Here is a 23,544-nt window from a genome sequence, read left to right as displayed (position 1 = left end):
CCCAGGCTGGCCTCTAAATTGCAGTGATCCTTTTGCTTCGACCTCCCGAGTGGTGGGATTATAGGCATATACCATCATGCCTGTCTAATACCATACTTTTTTGTCCATTCGTCTGTTGATGGGTATACAGTCTGTTTCTGAGATTTAGCTGTTATGAATTGCACCACTATAAACATGGATATACATGCATCACTGTGATAGGATTTTTTTTTTTTTTTGGACAATACTTTGAAGGGTAATAGCTGTGTCAAATGGGATTTCTAGTTTTCGCTTTTTGAGGACTCTCCATATTGATTTTTGTAGTGGCTGTATCAGTTTACACCTCTACCAACAATAAAGAAAGGTTCCTTTTTTCCCACAGCCTCACCAGCATTGTGTTATCAGTTGATTTGATGATAGCCATCTGTTCTAGAATGAGATGGAATATCGGTAGCTGACAAAAATATTTTCTCATTCTGTGGGTCTCTTAATGCTGTTGCTGGGTTTCTTTGCTGTGTAGAAGCTTTTTAATTTGACGTGATCCTGTTTGTTGATTCTTTGCGTTGTTTCTTGTGCAACTGGGATTTTGTTCAAAAAGTCTTTGACTATACCTATGTCTTCAAGTGTTTTTCCGGTTTTGGCTTCCAGCAGATCAAGTGTTTCTGTTCTAATACTTAGATCTTTGATCCATTTTGATTTTAGTTTAGTGCATAGTGAGAAAAATGCATCTTGGTTCAATCTTTGGTCTGGGGATAGCTGGTTTTCCCAGCACCATTCATCATCGAAGCTATCTTTTCTCAAGTGAAAGGATTTGGCCCCTTTGTCAAAGATAAAGTAGCTGAATGTGCCTAGAGTTGTTTCTGCATCTGTTCTGTTCCAGTTATCCACAAGTCTGCTTTTTTTTTGGGGACAGTACTATATTGTTTTTATCACTGTAGCTTAATATTGTAGTTTGAAGTCCAGGATCATAATGCCCCCTACTTTTACCCTTGCTGTTCTGGGTCTCTTCTTGTTCCATATGAACTTTTAGGATTGCTTTCTCCACTTCTGTAACAATTGCTATTGATATTTTGACTGGGATTACATTAAATCTATATAACAGTTTTGGAAGTATGTCGATTTTGATTATATTGGTTCTGTCTATCCAAGAACAGGGGATATCTTTTTGTTTTCTGATATCCTCTTCAATGTCCCTTTTCAGAGTACTATAGTTTTCATTGTAGAGGTCTCTCACTTCTTTGGTTAGGTTAATTCTTATATTTAATTTTTCTTGATACTATTGTGAAAGGTATTTCCTTAATTTCCCTCTTGGTGAGTTTGTTATTGGTGTACAAGAACAGTATTGATTTTTGCAGGTTGACTTTGTATCCTTCAATGATACTGAATTTGGTTATTAGTTCTAGATGACTTTTAGTGGAGTTTTTGGGGGTTTTTGTAGTTCATGTTATCTGCAAATAGGGGTAATTTAACTTCTTCTTTTCCTATCCATATTACTTTTATTTCTTTCTCATCTAATTGCTCTATTTAATGTTGAACTACATGGAACAGAAGTGATGATAGCAGACATCCAGTCTTGTTCCTGGTAATGGAGGGAAAGGTTTCAGCTTTTCCTTGTGTAGTGTGATGTTGGCCATGGGCTTGTCACAGATAGCTTTTATCAGGTGGGGATAAAGACCTATTCCTATTTTCTTTGGGGTTTTATTTTATTACATGTTTTGAAGCTTGTTTCTGCATCCTCTTCCCTCACCAACCTCACCCTCATTTCTCACATGTACACAGACATGAGTGTACACATCACATGCACACTTCTCTAGTCAGGATTTCTTTGAGTTTTACTTTTTAAAATAAACCTTTTTTTTTTTTAAAAGAGTTTTAGGTCCAGAGATAAATTAGACGAAAAGCACAGATTTCCCACATCCTTTCAGATACACAGCCTGTTCCACTGTCAGCATTCTGCAGCAGAGTGTCTTGTTACAGTCTGTGAACGTATATCAACTCATCATCATCCCCCCAATTGCATAGTTCATGTTGGGGTTCACTTCTGGTGTTATTTTATGGATTTGGACAAATGTGTCCATCATTATAGTATCACACAGAATAGTTTTATTCCCTTTTGATTTTTGATCATTCATTCTTTTCTGTCTCTTGGTTTTTGTTTTTTATTTTACAGTTGGTTAGGTAAGATACAGAGATTTAGTCCCGAAGAAAATGCTGACGAGAATATTTTCTTCTGACATAGCGTACTATGCTGGTTACTGCTGTCATGCCAGGGTGGGCCCAGGAATAGCCAGGGACAAACGAGTGCCATTGTACCAGCCATGTCTCACATCAGAGCCACTGGTGGCTTCCTTAGCCTGTCTTGTGACTTACTCCGTGTGCTCGGCACTTCCATGACACACAGGTCCCAGACTTGAGGCTTGGGCTGAGACCCAGGGCTGCAGATTAATAGGCCAATTTCTAATTTCTAATCCCTTTCCCAGACTTTGTAAGTTTACTTTCTACAATGGTAGTGTTAAGTAAGGACATTTGCGAGTTAGCTTGGAAAAGTTATGACTGCTGGGTTTTTTTGTTTTTAATGTTGAATGCATGATCGGTCCATTTCTTCCATTCTACGATGGTAATATTTATTTATTTATTTAGCTATTTTGGTACTGGGGATCGAACTCAGGACCGTGGGCTTTTGAGGCAGTCGGCGGAACCACTGAGCTAAATCCCTGTATTTATTGCTGAAAGGGATCTTAGCTGTCACTTCATCCTGTTATCCATTGTGTAGATTTTAGAAAGGGAGGATCAGAAGAACAAGGTGAAATGTCCAGAAATATGAATCTTGGTTACTGTGTGATCATGTGAATGATGGAAGCCATTGGCTCAAAAGTTAATGCAAAGACTAAAGTCACTCTTAGTGAACATTACTTTGGAAAATTCCTTAAATTGGCCCTGAATGTTGAATATATGGATTACAGTCCTGTTCAGTTAAATTCACTTTTAATTGTGTGGGAGACGGAGAAATGGAGGAGGCAGGGAGAGAGAAGCAGATATGCTTTTGAGTGTACAAAAGAGTTGCAGGTGAATGGAAACCAGCTGTGTGTACATGGCCTTCTGTGTTTGTAGTGTCTGAACTGCATCTTACACCAAGAAAAGACTGGTGAATTTTTGAAGCTGATGACTATACTGTTCATTATAAGTGCTTTTACTAAATGAATCCGACTGTTTTCCCCCCAACAAATTGTGTTTATTGTTTGTTTTCTTCCGGATTTGGTTTTATTTTCTTCCCTGTAATTTGCTTTCTGAATGGTTTAGTGTTCCAGGGAACTCCCTTTGTAGGTTCGTAGAGTAGCCACAAGGTGGCACTGTTGAAGTTCTCTTGATTCACAGAGTACTGTACAGTTCCAGGCAACCCCTTCCTTCTCTTGGGGAGTATGCAGCCTTGGAGAAGAGGCAGAACAGATGAACATGTGTTATGTATATAAATATGGTTAGTATAATTGCATACAATTCAGTTTTCATTACAGAGAGTTTTAAGGCATTGTCCATATCTCTGTTAAAGTGGAATTTTGTGGTATTGAATATTACATGAAATGACTGGACTGTTGGCTAGGATATGGAAATATTTTTGTTAAAATGCTATTTGTTTTAACAGGACTTGATCTGAACATATATACATATGTCAGTATATTTAATACATATGATTCTAATAGCTCGGGACAAGCTGGCCAAGTTGATTGTGTTAGTGTCTAGTAGACTTGGATTCAGACTGGCGTTAGTTCCTTAACACAGACCCTGTCTTAAGAGCATTATAGGAGAAACAGGTCCACGTTCATGTTTGTACTTAGGTTTAATAATGTGTAGAGCAACTTACTAACCATTGTACTAGTCTTTGTTTAATATTTTCTGTAGGTGTTCTTGAGTTTGAACTTTTACTGTACTAAAATTGACAGAACTTGAACTCCTTTTGATTGTGAAAACCATTAGTTCTATAAAAATTGTCTGTAGTTTTAGCACTTTAATGCTTACTGTGAACATTGTACCTGTGAGTATAGGAAAAATGGAAAATGTTTGTGGTCTCTGGCTCCTTTTGGTTCAGTGGAAAAAGTGATAATTATGATACGCTTTTCTAAAAATCATAGTAATGTTTAGTCTGCAATGTCAATTTCTGCAGGCTAAGTTTGTGGTTTGTAAGAACTGTTGTTAAAGGGAAAACATACCTTTTAAAATAGAGGCAGGTTGTGCTTCAAAAAGGCTGATATTCGTAGGTGATGGATTTGGTGAGATGTCTAAGCAGTTAAGAATTTTGAAGTGCTGTAGGCTGGATACAAGGCCAAAGACCCAACAAAGCAGAGTGGAGGGCACGAGTGTTGGATTTAGTTAGCCTCATATTCGAGTCCAGGACCCTGCATTTTATAGCTATGTTGCTTCACTTTTTGGAGCCTCAGTTTCTTTGTCTGTATGCAATAATAATATTTCATGGGATACTATTGGCATTAAAAACAGTATATATCATATTGCCTTGTATCTAGTGGGTGCTCTGAGGATGCAACTTTTAAAAAGTTTTTAAAAGCCCAGACAGTCAGAAACACCTGCTTCTCCACAGGTATTAAGAGTTATTGCTAGGAAGTTTTAATTATTCAACCATCAATTTCCAGATTGGTTTGTTCTGACTTCCAGGTGTATGTTCCACTTTGTTGTTTCCTGGATATTTTATGAAAAAAGATGTTGGGCTTTGTGACCTTTGTGGCTTTGTGGACTTTTTGTCTCATTTCTGTCTGAATCCATAGGTGGTGAAGTGAGTAGAAAGTAGTAGCCAAAGAAACACATCTAACCTGTAGATATCACTGAGAAGTTTAATTGGCCTGACGGCATTTGAAACAAGAGGAAATATATATTAGTAAGGGATTTACTTTTGCAAAAAGATAGTTTAGTTGTGAGCACTTGGGGGACAGGGAAGAGAGATCTAAAAGGACTTGAAGGGATGCTGTAAATCAACAGTTCCTAACATGTCAGAATTAGCTGGTGGCACTTCCTAAGAGTGCAGATTCCTAGGCCTCATCGTCTGAGGATTGTGATTCAGAAGGTCTGGAGGATCTGTTTTGTTGCTGTTAATTTGAAGATCAGTAGCTCCAAATGATTTCAGTTACAGTTACACTGGCTTTTCCTGTTTATGCTCCACACTGTGAGAATCCAGTCAGGTGGAGGGACTGGATGTTGCTTTCCCAGTTCACATACAGATAGATGATAGGGTTGTTGCAGCCTCTGAGGTCTGAAAAAGCAGCCGTCTGATGCATTCTTGTTTTTCTGTTTGTTTCATCTCTCAGAGCAGCAGATTAAAGAGGGGACCGGTTAGGGGTGTGTTTATAACCAATTAGGAAGATCTGCTAGTGGTGTGGAAGTATAAACTTTAAAAAAGTGACTATGTTTTAATATCATGAATAGAAGCTTCAAAAGGAAGTCAGTCACCTATCCCAGAATTAGAAAAATCCAAAGAAAATCTAAGTCTACTATCCTGTGTAGAGACTATAAGATAAAATATGGTTAAACAGAGCTGAGATAGTCTGAAACTTGAAATTCTGATATAATTATTTTGTCAACCAGAGTGGAGGAGTGGCATATGTGGTAATCCATGGATTTTAATTAAGCATAGAAGAAGAAAGGGCACAAGATCATGGAAATTCACTGAAAGGTGAACTGTGCCTTTGAGCAGGTATCATGCTCAAATCCTAAATAATGTAAAATTGGCCAAAATGTTTAATTAATCCAAAAGAGTTGAAGACAAAAATAGTCAATTATTTGGAGAAAAATTGCAAAGAATGAAAGGATAATAATGCTTGGAATAGATGCTATAGTGACAATAGAAGGAAACAGTGTATAGTATTTTGATTTAACATAGCTTTCACTTGACTTTTTTTCTTTCTTCACTAAGTATGATGACCTTAAAACAAGAAAGTGTAGGAAAGTTATAGTCAAAAGATGTTTAGAAATCTTGCAAATAAATAGGCCTAAATACATTGTTTGCTAGGAGAATAAGTCCTGTGGTTGTGATTTTCAAAATTTTTGATCATTGGGAATTGAAAACCATGTGCAGAGCTATTGAGCACAGGTGTATGCTATACAGCTTGTACAACTGGAAAGGTATATTTGGGGGGTATTATTAAATATGACCTTTTATTCTAACAGAATTTTAATTTCAAAGGTTAATCAGTGTCTGAAAAGATCATGTAGGGTTATATAAACCTAGAAGATTATAAACAAGATGTTGTATAAAGTTTTTATCTCTTGGAGATAGGGTCTAGTTAGGGCTACCTTTTCTGTTTGTTTTGCTTATATGCATGTTATCAATTTTTCTCTAATGAACATGGATTTTATATATTAAAAAGGGACACAAAAGCAGCTGGTGCTACCATGTAAATGAAAGATTGTAAATGTAGAAGCATCAGCAAGGGAACACAGAAGATTACTGTACCATATCCACATTTCACTTTTGGATAAGTTTAGCAGAATAGAAAGAAATAGTAGCATAGGTCAAAAGAAGAGTGAATGATATAAGATAGTATTTTCATGGGACAGTTTTCCCAGATGTTCTTGAGGTCTGCATAGAGAGATATGAGCTGAACAGTAAAATCCAGAAGGTTACTGAGCTTGGTGGCTGGGTATTGGTGTCTTTAATGAATGCATCAGTGATAGCCTGGAGGGAAATAGCTAGCACGATGGGTGCTGTCCTTGGTTCTGATCCATTTAACATGTTGGTCTACAACTTGGAATAAAGACTTGACGTTTGCCCATCTGTAGATCTGGTGTATGATGAAAATCAGAATTCTAGAGGCTGAAATGAATAGGTCAGTTAGAGGTTTGAAGGTAAACTGTAGTAAGGATAAATATAAACTCTTGTGTGAAGCTGCCTTCTGCCTTTCCAACTGGCTGCACACTTTTGGAGGAAATTGTTTTAATAGGGTTTTTTGGGCGTGGGTACCAGGGATCGAACTCAGGACCCTGTGCTTGTGAAGCAGGCTGTGGCACCACTGAGCTGAACCCTACCCCTTACTAGATGTTTTTGAGGGAAAGGCTTTGGATTAACTCTTTGAACTCTAGAAGTCTACCGTGACTATTAGGCAAAGGCAGTTCAGTCTTGGACTGTATTAGCTGTAGTATAGTAATGAGTATAAGAAAAGATACTGGTCCTGTCAGGTATTAGGTGTAATCCAGAGTAGGAGAGGTTGTACATGAAAGATCTGGGTACCACAAATCAATAGTGTAACCACAGTTCTTCTGAGAGTTGAAGAAAACCTTTGTTTGTAAAGTTTGTTTGTTTTTTCAGTGCTGGGAATAAATCCCAGGGTCTCATATGCTTAACAAATACTGTGCCACTGAGCCATACCTGGCCTGCCTGCCTATCTATCTATATTTTGGGGAAGGGTCTGGCTTAAGTTGCCCCGGCTAGCCTTAAACTTAGGATCCTCCATTCTCAGCTTCTTGAGTACATCGCTTGACAGGTGTGTGCTTGGCTGTAAAGCATTTGTATACATCATTTCATTTTGATATTTTCAAAATAAGAAATTATCGCCCCATTTTATACAGATGAAGAAAGCTTAATGCTTTACTTACATGTTGTTCTTTAACACTAAGCTTAATATTACTGTATCTCTTCTCTTTGTTTTGAAAAAGAACAAACATTAACCTAGTATAGTGTTTTATTATCTTTAAAATCTTTTCATGAGTCTGTCTGATTCTTAGTAATGTGAGAACGGACAGTTGTTACTGGTGATTCCCATTTTGTATGGTAGAAAATCAAGGCAAAGGGACATTCTGGTATTTGTTTTATGTTATAGAGATAGTAAGAACTAGTAGGTAGTGAAACTGAGGCATAAAATTGGGATTTTATGACTACATGTTCTGTGTTTTCATCTCTAAGCAGAACAGACTTGCAGAGGAGCTTCATTTTGTATAATTACATTGGACACTCCTAGAACTACTGGAAGGGAGTTGACAGGTAGCACAGTGCTGCCAGTAGTTACCTTTTTTGTATGTAAATGTCAGGAAGATGCTGAATCTTGAATGATTATCTATGTGAGGACCCTTGAATTATTTGGGCTGTTGAATCCAGTAATTTCCAGTGTTCCAAAGCTTGTAAACATGTGGGTTGCTTTTCAAGGGTCCTATCATCTGTTCAGAAACATAAAGTAGATGTGCACAAGAAGATAAAAAGATGGACAAAAAGACACCTGAACACAACCAATTTTAACATTTGGCTTATGTTTAATTTTTCGTACATTTTAAAAGTTGGGTCATTTTCACCTTTTTTATTTTCTTAGCTCATAGGGAGTCACAGAGGGCATGTCCTGGTGGATATGGTTTGTTGTGACAGTAAATGAGAATGAGCGCAAATTTTGTAGCAGGAAATCTGAGTGCTAGTCTTACTTCACCACTGAGTAAGGCCTCTCCATACTTCATCTGTAAAACTGGGGGAGACATTATCCTATGGAGGTTTTGTAAGAATTACATAAAAGAAAATGAATATAAATCTTATACTATAATATGACAAATACAGAGTTTTCCAGGGTCAGCTTTTAAACAGAGAATAGTTACTATCACTTGTCTTATAATAAAAAATCAAAGGGCTAGGGGTGTAGCTCAGTGGCACCATGCCTGCCTTGCAAGCTCAAGGTCCTGAGTTTGACCCCTGGTACTACCCCCCGAAAATTAATTAATTAAAAAAATAAAAATGAAGTGAATAAGTCTGCATACAGTACTTGTGCATTTGTATATTGGTAGGCCTTTTGATGTTACTGAAATATTTTAGCTGGTTCAGAATTTACTATTCTTTAAGAAAATAATGGTTGCACATTTCAACCCCCTGTCCATTCCTTCATTCCCTTTTATGTTTTGTAGAGCAAGGTTTAGATCACATAGCAGAAAACATCCTTTCCTACCTGGATGCTAGATCTCTGTGTGCAGCAGAGCTGGTGTGCAAAGAATGGCAGCGAGTGATCTCCGAAGGAATGCTTTGGAAGAAGCTGATTGAACGGATGGTACGCACTGATCCTCTGTGGAAAGGACTTTCAGAAAGAAGAGGGTGGTAAGTACTTGGGTTGCTTTTTCCTTTGAAAAAAGTCTTTGACAGAGAGTCAGCTTAATTATAAGTGATTATACTTGCAACTGTGTTTACCTATTTTAAACAAGGTCAGGAGTTGAGGGCGGGAGTTAAAGCTGTTAGTTCTTTTGAAACATGACATTTCCTGTATATTTATTAAATGTTACAGAGTTTTGTTTAGTTTGAGTGGGTGATTTGGCTTTTCAAAGCTATAAATTTGTGCTTTTTCCTTAGACGATGATATCATATTCAAAAGATATCTTAGACCAAAAAAAAAAAAATTTTGAGTCGTCAAGGAATGCTGTTTTGTTTTTTGTTATTACTCCTGGTTGAGGATATAGGGGGCACGATGACAGGATTTTTCAGAGAAAGCCCATGTGCTTAAATGCAGCTTTATAGCTCTATGCATGACAGTGGCCTGGTCCATTTAGCTTAGAGAGCTATGAGAAGAAGCACAGGGATGATGAGAGCGAAAGTTAGGGCTCTGTTTCCTCCTTCCCCTCCCTTCCCTTCCTTCTTCCTCTTCTCCCCCCTTGTTCTTGTCTCCTCTCCCTCCCTTCTCTCACTCTCTCCTTCCCTCTGATGCTCCCTCTCTTCCCTTCTTCCCCCTCCTTTTCCTTGATTGAGTCTTCACACTAAGCTTTATCCCTAGTCTCTTTATTTTTATTTATGATAGGTCTTGCTGAGTCACTAAGTTTCCTAGGCTAGGTTCAAACTCGGGGTCCTCCTGCCTCAGCCTCCCAGAGCAATGGGATTAATAGGCATGTGGCACCATGCCTGGCTGGGCTGTATTTTATTTATGGGTGGAAGTTTGATGTGGAGTAAGATTTTTCACAGAGCTATATTAGCACTTCTATTAAATAAACTCTCTAGAATGAAAGGCTACATTATTATGTGTTAGCACTTAGAAACCAAAAGGCCAGCCTCGTGTCAGATAGCTGTAAATTAAACTAAACTTATCTCTGACAAGAAAATTTTATTGTTAGAAATTTTGCTTTTGAACTATTAAAACTCAGTGGAAGTTAAGAAAATAAGAGATACGATATCTTTGTAAGCATCGTGTTTAAATAAAACTTACCCTAAAAGTGCAAAAATGTAACATCTGTTTGTTTTTATTTGCCAGGGATCAATACCTGTTTAAAAACAGACCCACAGATGGCCCTCCCAATTCATTTTATAGGTCATTATACCCAAAGATTATTCAGGACATAGAGGTAACTTTATGATTTATCTGTTTTATGGGCTCTTTGTGCCTTGTTCTCAGTCTTTTATGTTGCCTTAGAGTGTTCTTTTGTTCTGCAGTGTGTTTTTTAAGTTGAGTTTTGGGGGATAAATGTCACAGTATATAATTTGCAGCTATTCAGAACAGGTCATGTCTTCTGCACAATCTAATGGTTTTTAGACATGAAACCCTTTTGAAAGATTACCAGTTAATCACTAATCCAAGAATAGCTTTTTATTCTAATTTGGTAAATTTCCTTAAATTCAAAGCCTAATTGTTAAGGTAATCATAATTTCAAATGTTTTGCTCCATCTCTTGGGAAGAAGGAAGTTTCCTCTAAATTACCCATAGTTTTTTTTTTTTTTTAATAAAAATGTTCCAGAAACTACTCTAAATATCAGCTAAGTAGGTTTTATAGAACAAGTTATTCTCCTGGACCATTTTGGCTTTGATTGTAACTTCCCCAGACCAGTAAAACTGTAAACTTGATGAGAAACATTAGAGATGTTTGATATTGTTTGTGTGTTCTAATTAGTCTGGCTGCATTATTGAGCCCTTTTCCTTGAACCAGGAAAGACGTACACAGGCATTTCTCATCAACTCTGTCACGTGTGTTCCTGGCTGGTCTTGGTTAGTTCACTCTTTCCTCTTTGGCAGGATGGCTCAGCCTTCACTGGGCAGTGCTGCATCTCCATAAGGTTATACACAGCTTCCCAAATGTGAAGCAACCACCTCCCCAGGGGATGGACCTAAAAGTCATTGTGCCAAAAATTCCTTAATAGAGAAACACATATTTTTTTAGATCCTGTTTCCTTATCCCCCTTTTCAATCAGATGCAAACTAATGAGATCATTCCTCTTTGACTGGAATATCATGATTAAAACACAAACTTTTTTTTTTTTTTCAAAGTATTCTGCTCTTTAAAATGACCCAGAATGTAACCTTTTTCAGGAGGGTTAAGTAGTGAAAAAAATCACAAAGTTTAGGGATTAATGGATCCAGTGGCAATTCAAAACTTAGAATAAATTGTTCTTGCAGTAAGCAGATGAGTGTTAGTAGGTGAAATTTAGTGTCAATCATAATCTTAGATTGATGTATGTCTGTCATGGGGGAGGGGCTGTTTCTTACCTTTAGATAGCTGTACTAAGAAATTGCTTGTATACAGGTCTTAGATTTTACTTTCTGTTCTTTTGGGTAGGGTAGCTATTTACAAAGTGTCTCTAAGTTTCCTTGAATGATTTTATCAGGCTGTTTATTTGAAAGGAAAATGCTTAAATTCAGTCAATAATGAACAGGAACTCTGGAAGAACTTTGATCAAGTTGAAGATTTGGAGACATAGCTTATTTTATTTAACCCTCATGACTCCTGTTTTAATGGACAGTAAGTGAACTCAGTATCACATATGACAGTATGTGACACTGTGTACCATAACTGTTTCCTTAGGCTAAAATAATATTTTGTGGTGGAGGAGGCAGATGTGAGGGAAAACAGAGCCATGGGGGGAAAACCCTATTTGATACAAAACTTCTGCATCATGGTGGTCTTCCTAGTGGTTCTTAAAGTGTGGTTTAGGAAAACCCACTGGTTGGCCACAAGTGTTTCCTCCAGATTTTTGTGGGCTAAATTTCTTAGTATAAGAAATGATGTTTATACTTCAGTATATTCACTAATAGTAATAGCGACAAAAATAATGTACCACTAATAGAGCATTTACTTGTGCCAGATACTTTGTTTAGCATTTTATAGTACATTTTCTCAATGAACATTCTGGCTGAAACCTGAAAAGTAGGTCAAGTTCTCATTTAAAATTGAAACATAGACTCAGAAAGGTTAAATGGCTTGCCCTGAAAAACAGATCTAGTGAGGAATGAAGTCTGGTATTAACCTGATACTCTTATATGTAAGTTTCTTATAGATCCCTGGCAGCACCCCAAAAGAATTCTTTGCCTCCACTGTGGGAATATGCTTTATCTGTCCAGGACATACATACATGTAGCAAGTTTTTTCAGTGATCCATGGATCAAATAAATGAGAAATTGTCACGAACTTTGCTCTGCCCATATGGCTGGTATGAAACTCTCACACATCGAGTATAATAATAACAAACACCCTATTTTGAGCCCTGTGATATACCAGGAACTATGTTGGGTGATTTGCATAGATTATTGCATTTAAGTTTTATGGCAGTGTACATATTGTCCCTATTGGTATAAAAGGAAACAGATTAAAGGTGTAGAACTCCCTACCTATTTGAATGGATGAGATGAGATTTTAACTGAGGTCTGTGTAGCTTTAGGCTTACACTTCTTTATTATTTTCAAAGTGGAAAATTCAAGAAGTGAAGAAGAAAAAGACATGTTGTTTTATGTCTACAAAATTTCAGCTTGGTCTTCTAATCTCCCTCCAAGTGTTGGAATACTCAGTGACCTTGACTGTTAGTTGAAAAGAGGCTATGAGTTAAGATAAGATTAGTTGGCCTTGTTTTAGTCCAGTTATAGGAAAGGTGCTGCTTTAAAGCTTTTTAAGTACATTGCCAAAAGATAACTGACACCCGGAATGTCAAGTAGTTGTTGATGCCCCTCACCCCTCCCTAGTTGCCCATTTACAACTTCAGAGGTGAGCACTGTTATAACAGACTGATGTGCTGAATTGGATTTTTCTCTTTTGCCATTTCAGTGCAGTGACAAACTCTTTTATGTACACTGCTTTTCCTCCCTCTCCTCCCTGGAATAAAGGCTTTGAAGCATTCTCCTTGGAACGGACCATTGGGAAAACGATGGTGTATTGTATCACACCTTTTAATAAACCACATTATATTCAGGGAAAGTAGGGAGCTTTTTTGTGGTTTGAAAACTTGATATTAACATTGTCCTGAACAGAAAATGCTGAAACTTGCCCACCCACCCAGTTGTGTTTAGGCTTCTAAAAATAATGTTATTCCTCCATACTCAGACATCTGTTTTCACTCTATTGCCAATTTAAATGCTGCTGTATACTCTGTGTATCATGGCTACTTTCCCAGTATTTTGAAAATTTGCACAGGGTAAGGGGATTTTACAAGTTCTCAAAAACATGAAATATTCCTCAACAGTAGCTATACCACATGATGGCTGAGTGAAATGGCAGGTACCCACATAATTAAAGAAGTGCACCTGTATGTGACTTGTGTTCCTGATGTTCACATTAATATAATAGTTGAATTTCATTTGAAGGCTGAACACTTTCCTGGGACTCTTCAGGTTGCTCAGATGATCAGCATGAAATGCCCACCTAGACAATAATTCCTGGCAATTTAATGAGGCTCTTGGCGGCGGTGGTTGTTTTTAGTGGTTGGGTTTTTTTTGGTGGTTGTTGTTGTTGTTGGTTTGTTTGTTTGTTTGGATTTTTTGGTCACAGCCCACTGTTTTTGTCAGTATTCTCATGGACACTATGATGAGCACTTCATATAGGTAACCTTACTTGATCTTTACAGTAGTTTTAGGGTGTAGATGTTACTATTCCCATTTTTACAGAGGAGGAAACTGCTGCTCAGATAGTCTGAGTGACTTGCCAAGACTGCTACTTGACCTGGGTATTTTCTGCCACTAAGGGCTTCCTTCCAGGCTTAAAGATCTGTTTTTTCTAAAAAAGACCTGGCTGAGAAGCATTCAAGAAGGGTTGAGGTCGTCACACATGGTGGTAGTGTTTTGGGCAGGCACAGTCAGCAGGAAGTGCTGCTTTCTTGTGTGGGTGGCCTTGGGAATTGAGAGCACAGTCTCTGGAATGTCTGGGTGGCTGTGCAGATAGCCGGGACTCCCTGATCTGTTTCCAACAACGTATACTTGCCTTAGTATTCAGGAACCTAATGATATTTTTAAAAAAATGTTTTTATTTTTAAATTATAGTCCTGGAAAGTCAACCCAGGGCATTGTGCCTGCTAAGCAAGTGCTATACCCCTGATGATTTTTTAAAATTGCCCTTCCTAATCCAATAAGAATTATTTGCAAACTTTTCTTTTTAATTCAGAGGTAAATTTAGAAAATTAGGTTTCCTATAAGCATTGAGAAGCAAATTCATTTCTTGACTTCCATTTAACTTAGACTCAAAGTGGGATATCTAGTGGAGCTTTTACAAAGTCCTCTCCTCTTGGCTCTTGTTTGAGGGTTGGAAGTAGATGGCACAATACCCCCTTTGCTGTCAGGAGATATTCTCTGTGCCGACATCCGTATGATGTCTGTGTGATATCTCAGGGACTAATGTATCACAAGCTGAAAGTATGGCCTTATCCTGGCTCCCCTCTTTAGACCTCTCAATGTCTTTGGGGCTTTAGGTGCAGTAAAAGATCGTGACCATCTGTAGAAAATAGAAGTGGGAGAACATAGGAAATTTCCCCTATTCTTCTTTTCAAATGAAAAAAAAATTCAAACTCATATATGAGAATTGACATGCTTTTTCTACTCATTGAAGGAGTATATATTAAGAAAACTACTTACTAATTCAATAGCATTTTAAAGCAATTATGTATGTTTTAAACCAAAAGGAAGTTATATGAATTTAAAAACAACACCTAATATATGTAAGACAGGTTATATACTCATCTTTGTAATACTTTGGGTTCATGTAGAGTCATACAGTTGTGTATCAACTCTGGTAGCTTATAAAAGGTGTCACCTGAACATGAGTAACTGTGCCCAGAGTCACAGCCAGGAAACAGTCTTGTTACCGGTGTATCTTTCCTCCTAAATCAGCGTTTTCCTGGAATGCTTAGCATGCCGATATGGCAGAATTACTATCTGAAATATATTATTTCTCTAAACAATAATAAGTAGTATCAGTAAGTTTTGCAGAATACAGTAGCATATTGCCTTCAAAATGAGTAAATATAATTTGTTGATGTCAACAGAGCTAGTAATTAGGTGCTTATTGTGAGTTAAATATGAGCTTTTAGCTACTCAGTGATAAACTTTCAAACTATATCCTGAGTGTAAACTGAGTGTAACCAATTATTGTAGTCCCTTATTATCCCCTAGTTTCAAAAGCCAGGAATTCAGACTGCTTGAATTTAGGACAAACATTGTATCTTTGAGTTCTAAAGAATCTCTCATATCCACTACCCAAGGCTTGGTCTTCTAGTGCTCTGGATGTAACTTATATCCGCATTAAACTTGGCCCGATGGTCTCAGGCTAGACTCTCTTGATCTCCCTCTTGCAGCACGTAGAGGTTTTACCACTCATTTGGCACTGATATTTTATCTGAATTGTTCTAGATCTTTTGTTCTTTGCTCACTGCCTCAAGATGTGGGACCATGGCAAAAGCATGCACTGAATTAGAAAAAACTGGATGTGATTTCCAGCCAGTCCAATTATTAGTTTTGTGGTCTTAGGCAAGTTAGACTCTGTCCTTGTTTATTAAAGGGAAATAATGAAACTTTCCTTCCAAATATATTGTGTTGCTCTTCTGGCCAAATAAATTTAGTTAGAAGTTCAGATGCTCCTTGATTTATGATGGGATTACATTGTTTTTTGAAAATATCCTAAGTTGAAAATGGGTTGAAGTCACCAAACTTTACCAACAACTTAGCAATGCAGTGCACTGCAGTTTCAGCTGTTTCTCTTTGTGATTGGCTGACTGGGAGCTGTGGTTCACTGCTGCTGCCCAGCATTGCAGATGGTGAGCCAGGGAAAAGAAAGCACGATTTCTGCCGAATGTGTACTGCTTTTGCACTAGGAAGCTAAAAAATTGTAAGTTGAACCATTGTAAGTCAGGGACCATCTGGGCTCCAGTTCCAGATACTGTGCCTAGAAACCAGAGAAATGTCTCCTTTGGATGTAGGATGTTTTCTGCTTCTTTTTTTCTTTTCTTTTTTTTTTTTTTTTTTAAGTCCTTAATACCTAGCATAGAACTTGGAATATACTAACATTTCAGTAAATGTTGCATAAGTGAGGAAAGTGAGAATCCAGGGATGAAATGTGCCATTCTGGTGGGAGATTAAAAATGCTAACAAAATTTTTTATGTAGTTGGCTCATACAGTACTAGTTACAGTATCCTTTTTCATTGATTGGATGCTTGGTTGGATACATAAATTTTGAGTATATGCTTAATGGTGTCTACAGACTTTTGCCAAATATTTTAATTGGCATTGGTAAGTGACCCAATGAGTTATTATTTATTTGTATGTTTTGGGTACAAATGACATTCTTTAAACATATTGAATTCTGTCTAGGCCATTTCAGACCTAACCGAAAACTCATTGGAAATCCTGTGATAGTTGCCAGATGGGCAGGGAAAGTTTGAGAAAAAACACTGTTGGGCTAATGTCTTACTTGGAAAAGAGCATGATTCCTTTCCACAGACAGTTATGCAAACCAAGATCAGGATATCAGTGGCATGCTGCTTCTGGAAATGACCCCAAATTCTAAAACCTAGTAGAAAATAGTTGATTCATAAAAACTCATCTCATCTCCCTTTTCCCCCAGACTATAGAATCTAACTGGCGGTGTGGACGACACAACTTGCAGAGGATTCAGTGCCGCTCTGAAAATAGTAAAGGTGTCTACTGTTTACAGTACGATGATGAAAAAATTATCAGTGGCTTGCGAGATAATTCTATTAAGGTGAATGACTACATTTTGTATGTATTATTTTTAGAATCATGGTTATGTGCCAGGCACTAGATGTGACAATCTTTCCATTTACTGCAGATTGGTTTTTATCTGTTCCACTCAACTATGGCAGCTCCCAAGGTGGTTCTGAAAAACTAGAGCCAGAGCATTTCCCTGTAACTAGTAAAGGCCCTGGCTTGTCTCACTTCTTACCCTCCTCTAAGTACACTCACATTGTATAGTTTCTATTTAGGTGTAAGTAGAAACTGTCTGAGTATCCCAGCCTCTTGATTACTTGCTTACTAGTGAGAATATTACTAGTTTTCCTGTAAGTCAAAGTCCTTACTTCTTACGGTTTTTGAGAAGGGCTCAGATGATAATATGAAAAGTGACAAATTGTTTTCAATTTTTATCTCTGTTTTTCCTTTTTCTCTTTTGGGTACTGGGAATTGAACTTGGGTCCTTGTGCTTAAGAGGCAGGTGGCAAAACCACTGAGCTAAATCCCTGGCCCCCTGTTTTCATTTTAAACAGTTGATATGCTGCATTATTTTTCCTTGTTTTATCTGTTTTCTGGCTGAGCTGACAGTTTGTTTTACATTGTTTGCAGCTTATTTCCTCATGTTTAAGAAAACATTGAGGATTTTTTTAAGTAGGTTTTTTTGAGTTACATATAAGAAAGTTTGGTGTTTGATGTAAAGCAGACACATAGAGGTGTACAGCTGTAATAGCAAGATACACTCGAGTTCTCTTGTCCAGTCAAATCCCCTTGTCTTGTCCTTTTATAATCACCTCTTCCCACCCACCTCTCCCCACACCATGGAAACCAATGATCTTTTTTTTTCATCTATCTATCTATCTATCTATCTATATATATATCTATCTATCTATCTATCTATCTATAGTAATGTGTAACCTTTTGAGTCTGGCTTCTTTAGTATAGTGTATTGGAGATACATCTATGTTGTTCATTCCTTTTTATTGTTGAATAGAATAGTACTTTATTTTATTGGGTATACAACAGTGTGCTTATCCATTTAGTACTTTAAGGACATTGGAATTGTTTATGATTTCTTACAACTGTGACTAAAGCCATTGTAAATCCATGCATGTAGGTTTTTGTGAGAACCTTGTTTTCAGTTCACTTGAATAAAACCTGTGAGTAGACTGCCCACTTATATAGTGAGAAGACCTTGGTTTTGATGGTGACATTTTAGGTGTACCACCAAAAGCACAATGAAAGAAAGAATTAATAACCTAGAATTCACTAAAATTAAAAATTTCTGCTCTGTGAGATACTCCATCAAGAGCATAAGAAAATAAGTTGTAGATTGGAAAAATATTTGTAAAAGACATTTCTAAAAACCTTTAAAACTCAACAATAAGAAAATAAACAACTACATGAAAAATGGGCAAAGGCCTTAATAGATACCTCACTAGAGAAGATACACAGATGGCAACTCAGCATGTGTAAAGATGCTCCGCACCATATGGCACCAGGAAAATGCAAATTAAAACAACAATGAGATAGCACTACATATCTATTAGTATGGCTAAAATCCAGAACACTGACAACACCAAATGCTGGCAAGGACGTGGAGCAACAGGAACTCTTCATTTATTGCTCATAGAAATACAAAATGGTACAGCTACTTTGGAAGGCAGTTTGGCAGTTCATATATAACTAAACGTACTCTTGCCATATGACCCAGCAGTTGCACTGCTTAGTATTACTCAGAGGAGTCAAAAATGTATGTCTGCTCAAAACCTGCACATTACATCAGCTTTATTCATAATTGCCAAATTTGGCAACAACCAAAGTGCCCTGAATAGATGAGAGAGAATGGGGTGTGTGTGCATGCACGCGTGTGTGTATTCATGCATATATGTATATGTAACATGTGTACACACATTATATGTATTCTAGATAATGGAATGATTCTTATCACTAACAGGAAATTAGATTAGTGAGCCATGAAAGGCACGGAAAAACCTTAAATGCATATTTCTAAATTAAGGCAGCAGCCAATCTGAAAAGGCAACATAATGTAGTTTCCAATATAACATTCTAGAAAAGACAACTATAGAGACAGTAAAAGAAGGTAGAAAAAGAGCACTCAGCATAAAAACAACCATTACATTTTACTTCCTTTTAATCTTTTAAAAATATAACTGTCACTAAATAGACAATTTTTATTATGATTCTTTGATGTTTAACTCTGTAATAAAACACTGTATTTTCTCATTTAGAGCTCTTAATAGTTTATCTTGGGATTTTTCTGAAACGTTGAATGTCCCCCCCGCCCCTTGCTGAGGATTGAACCCAGGGCCTTTGCACTAATAAACGTCCTCATCCCTTTTTAAAATTTTTTATTTTGAGTGGGTTCTTGCTAATTCAGTTAAGTTGCTCAGACTGGGCTTGAACTTACAGTCCTCCTGCCTCAGCCTCTGAGAGTACGGAGGGATTACAGCCCCATGGCAGTGTACATTTTTAAAGGATCTTAATAGATGTTATTTTGACTTTCAAAGGTGGAGCTGACTTACTACATATTTTATTTTAAAATTTCCTTTGTAAGGCTCTTGATAAGTATAATGAGTACAATAGCTTAGAGTACAAATTAAACAAAATAGCACATCTGTTTTGGAAGTTAATCCATAGTATCTCCTATTCCTTTTCATTTCCCACCTTTTAAATATTGTATTGTTCTTACTCTAATAAGGCATGTTTTATGATTCAAAGTACAAGAGGTGATGATAAAAATGTGATATATTAAAGCTCTGTTGTTGATCTTGTCTCAATAGATCTGGGATAAAACTAGCCTGGAGTGTTTGAAAGTGTTAACAGGGCACACAGGCTCTGTCCTCTGTCTCCAGTACGATGAACGTGTCATTGTAACTGGCTCTTCAGATTCTACAGTAAGGTGAGTGATCTGGCTTCACTGGTCTAACCTTATAATCCTTTCCTGGAAGGCTGAGATGCATGCTGTCTTCTGGGATCAGCACACATGTACTTTGTAAATGTTGTTACTTGCTATATTTCAAAACCATTTTTGATGTAGATGCATTTGAGCAGTGTAGGCAGACAAGCTAATTTTTAAGTGTGTCCTATTTCTCCTGCCAAAAGTTATAGAGATGACAGCATGCTTTTCTAGAAAAACACACTGCCTGGTGTTAGGCTTGCTTTCTTCTGTTGGGAGCCTGTGGTCCAGAGCAGGGAGAAAGAAGGCAGCTGTTCTAGGAGTGTGGTGGGTGCTAAGCTACAGATTAAAAGAATCAGACAGTTTGCTAATACTTCTGAGGGACACAGAAAAGAGAGATCCAGAGTATGCTAGATGTTTTCTGTAATGTTAAATTCTTACATCGGTTTTTGCATGTAGGTAGATGCTGCCTTTGTTTTTACAGACATATTAAAAAACTAAGATCAGAGAATTCATTTTCAGACAGTATATTCAGAATCATACAATATATTTTGAACCTTGAATTTTTATCAGTCGAGGCTCTGTTAGTACCTTTTCCAGAACCCTACCCCCACCCCTGAAGCAGAATGACAAATTTGAAAATGGTATTGTTCCACAGTGGAAGGGAAACAATGATTGCTAGTTGAGAGTTGAGAAGGTAGAATTGATACCATCTTTACATCCCTGGGGCCAGCATGTCTCCCCATCCCAATGGGCTTTGAAACAGGGTAGTGGTGAGTCCAGCAGAGCATGGGTCATGCAGTGAAGCCTCAGCTAGACTGCCGGTAGCTGGGAAGGCATGTGGAACAGAAGAAGTGCCCCTTCTGTGCTGGCTTGGATACTTGGAAAGAGTTATTTTACAGGCACACCCAGGGCATTGGAATAGTAGCAGCTCAGTTTGCCCTGGAGTTCTCATGTTTCTCCCCTTTTCATTCCTCTCTTTAAGTTAGTTTTGGTTACTAGTCTTAGCATACCCCTGTGCTTTTTCTCCAGCCATGCCCATGGCTCACCTACTATCTTTTCCCTGACTCAGTGCCTCCAAGCTGTTAGATTCTCTCACAGATCACTTCTCAGCCTTACAGATGTAAGAGTTTTCTCTTCTGCTCTGTATGAACTTGTCTTTATAGAGAGGTTGGGCTATAGGAAAGCTCTGACTTCTCTGGAATGGTTGCCTCTAATAACCCCATATCTCAACTGTGAAGCCATTGGGAGAGCCTAGCTTTGTCCATAACACAATTGAGGGATGTAATGAGTGTAATGTCTGGTTTGCAGGAACTAAATAGTAGACTCAGTGGCCTGCCAAAGGTCAGCAGGAGTCTTAAATTTAAGATCATCCTCAATCCCTCAGCAGTCAGCCCTTCTTTCTCCTGGTATCTCAGATTCACTGATAGTCTGCTCTATTGAGGAATCGTTTTTGCCATCAGCACAAGCCTGCATATATGAACACCAAAGAAACCTGAGCAGAACCTGAATTAGCTGCCTTTTCTGAAAGCTTCTCAGCAAGTAAAGTGCAACTGGAGTCCCTCTTTTAGCATATACCAGGAACATTAAGCATTTACTTAAGCATGCTAAGACTAGATCAAGAGCTCAGGCATCTGAGTCTTTCCCTGGCTGTCCCTATGATTAAATGTCATGCACTTCTGTCCTCTAGAGTCTGGGATGTGAACACAGGTGAAGTTCTTAACACCTTGATCCATCACAATGAGGCTGTGCTGCACTTACGCTTCAGCAATGGACTGATGGTGACTTGTTCCAAGGACCGCTCCATCGCTGTGTGGGATATGGCTTCTGCCACTGATATCACGCTACGCCGAGTCCTGGTTGGCCACCGTGCTGCTGTCAATGTAGTAGACTTTGACGATAAGTACATCGTGTCTGCCTCTGGAGACAGGACCATCAAAGTAAGTGTGTGTGTAGTCATAACCCTCCCTACTCTGCTTTTGCACCAGGCTTGTACCAGCCTGTTACCTGGCAAGATCACCATTCTTCTCCATTTGTGCTCAGGAGCCCTTGAGAACCCCCCACTCAACATGCTTCTAGAGTCACAGGCAAGATAGGAGAAAAAGTTGTGGGTCTGGAGCAGAGAACAGCCCTCGGTTTTGTGAAGTGACATTGTTAGTGCCTTGTGAAGGGGAAAAGAATTCACTTACTGAGCATATTCTGTGGGTTAGGAGCTTCATGTAACCATCTCCCAGTACCCTTTCGAGAATGGTATCACCTGTTTTACAAATATGGCCCAGAGTGGAGAACTGTGCTGGAGATCACACAGCTATGTTATGGCAGAGCTTAGATTTGATGTATTCCCTTCATTTTGAGGGCTTTCCATGCCGTAGAACCTGGGATGGATACTGGAGAAATGAGGATGAACAAGATATGTCCCAGTTTTCAAGAATCTCAGCCTGTGGTGAGCTTCAGATAGGCGACAAGAGTTGCAATTTAAGATGACCTGAGAATTGGTAAATCCAGAGCTGGGCATGGCGGTGCACGCTTGTAATCCTAGCACTTGGGAGGCTGAGGCAGGAGGATTGCTGTGAGTTCAAGATCAGCCTGGACTACATAGTGAGTTCCAGGTCAGTCTCAACTACATAGTGAGACCCTGTCTCAAAAAAAAAAAAAAAAAAAAAAAAACCCCAAAAAGAATTGGTAAATCCAATTCTGATTCCAGTGTCCATGTTACCACTTGTAAAATTAATTAATTAATTTCTTTATTTTTGAGACAGGCTGGCCTTACATTCACTGTGTAGCCCAGGCTGGCCTTGAACTTACAGTGATCTTTCCTGCCTCAGCCTCTCAAATGCTAGGATTATAGGTGTGTACCACCATGCATGACACCTTTTGTAAGTTTTAGCTTTCATATGTATATATATTTTTTTTTCTTAATTATTTTTTTTTTTTTTTTACTGGGGAGTGAACTCATGACCTTGCACTTGCAAGGCAGGTGTGGTGCCATTGAGCTAAATTCCCAGCCCTAGCTTTCTTATATTTTTATAACAGTTTTACTAGATATAACTTCCTTACCCTAAGATTCAGCGTTTTCAAGTGTACAGTTCAGTGGTCAGTGGTATAGTCATAGTTTGTATAGCATCACACAGACACTATATAGTTTCAGAACATTGTATATATCTTGTCTTAGTTACTTTTCTCTGGTTGCTAGGGCAAAGTACCCAGCACCCAAAGTCAAAAGAGGAAGGGCTCATTTCATCTCATGGTTTGTAGAGGTTTCAGGCCATAGTCAGCTGGCTCCAAGACTGGGTAGAATGCAGAGCGGCACTGCAGAGGAAAAGCAGCTCATGGCATGGGAGGGCAGGCAGAAGGCAGCAGCAAGCAGCAGTAGAAGGGAGCCTGCCTCTCTCTCCCTTTTATCCCAAACAGGCTACAGACCTTTTGATTGGTGCCATCCACACCCAGAGCTATGCTAATTCCAGCCGGGGGTGGACTAATTAGTACTACACATCCGTAATCCCAGTATCACACCAGCCTATATCCAGCCAGCTCAGAAAAGCCTCACGGATGAGTGTATGGGCTTTAGGAGGACACAAGACAAAACATACCCCTTAGTAATCAGTCTCCATCCTCTCCCCTGGCAATCACTAATCTACCTTGCATCTCCATGGATGGCATATTCTAGACATTTTATATATAAAAAGAATCATGCAATATGTGCCCTTTTGTGTCTTAGCATATGTTTTTTTTTTTTTTTTTTATTGAGTTTATTGGTACAT

At 38.2% G+C, this 23,544-nt stretch overlaps 1 protein-coding gene across 3 annotated transcripts in view; it reads left to right on the top strand.

Moving 5' to 3' along the window:
• Fbxw11 (F-box and WD repeat domain containing 11) overlaps positions 1–23,544 on the top strand; it is a 107,211-nt gene that overhangs the window by 65,475 nt on the left and 18,192 nt on the right. For all 3 annotated transcript variants that reach the window (XM_010622171.3, XM_033761625.1, XM_033761624.1), the window contains 5 exons: positions 8,860–9,046; positions 10,185–10,275; positions 16,742–16,879; positions 19,668–19,786; positions 21,474–21,723. In XM_010622171.3, the coding sequence (XP_010620473.1) occupies positions 8,860–9,046; positions 10,185–10,275; positions 16,742–16,879; positions 19,668–19,786; positions 21,474–21,723 (785 nt within the window). The remainder of the gene's footprint in view (positions 1–8,859; positions 9,047–10,184; positions 10,276–16,741; positions 16,880–19,667; positions 19,787–21,473; positions 21,724–23,544) is intronic.

This window comes from Fukomys damarensis, unplaced genomic scaffold (genome assembly GCF_012274545.1).
Source record: "Fukomys damarensis isolate Sample0158 unplaced genomic scaffold, DMR_v1.0_HiC HiC_scaffold_9, whole genome shotgun sequence".
In the NCBI taxonomy this organism is placed as follows: Eukaryota; Metazoa; Chordata; class Mammalia; order Rodentia; family Bathyergidae; genus Fukomys; species Fukomys damarensis.
This window is presented reverse-complemented; position numbering and strand designations above follow the sequence as displayed.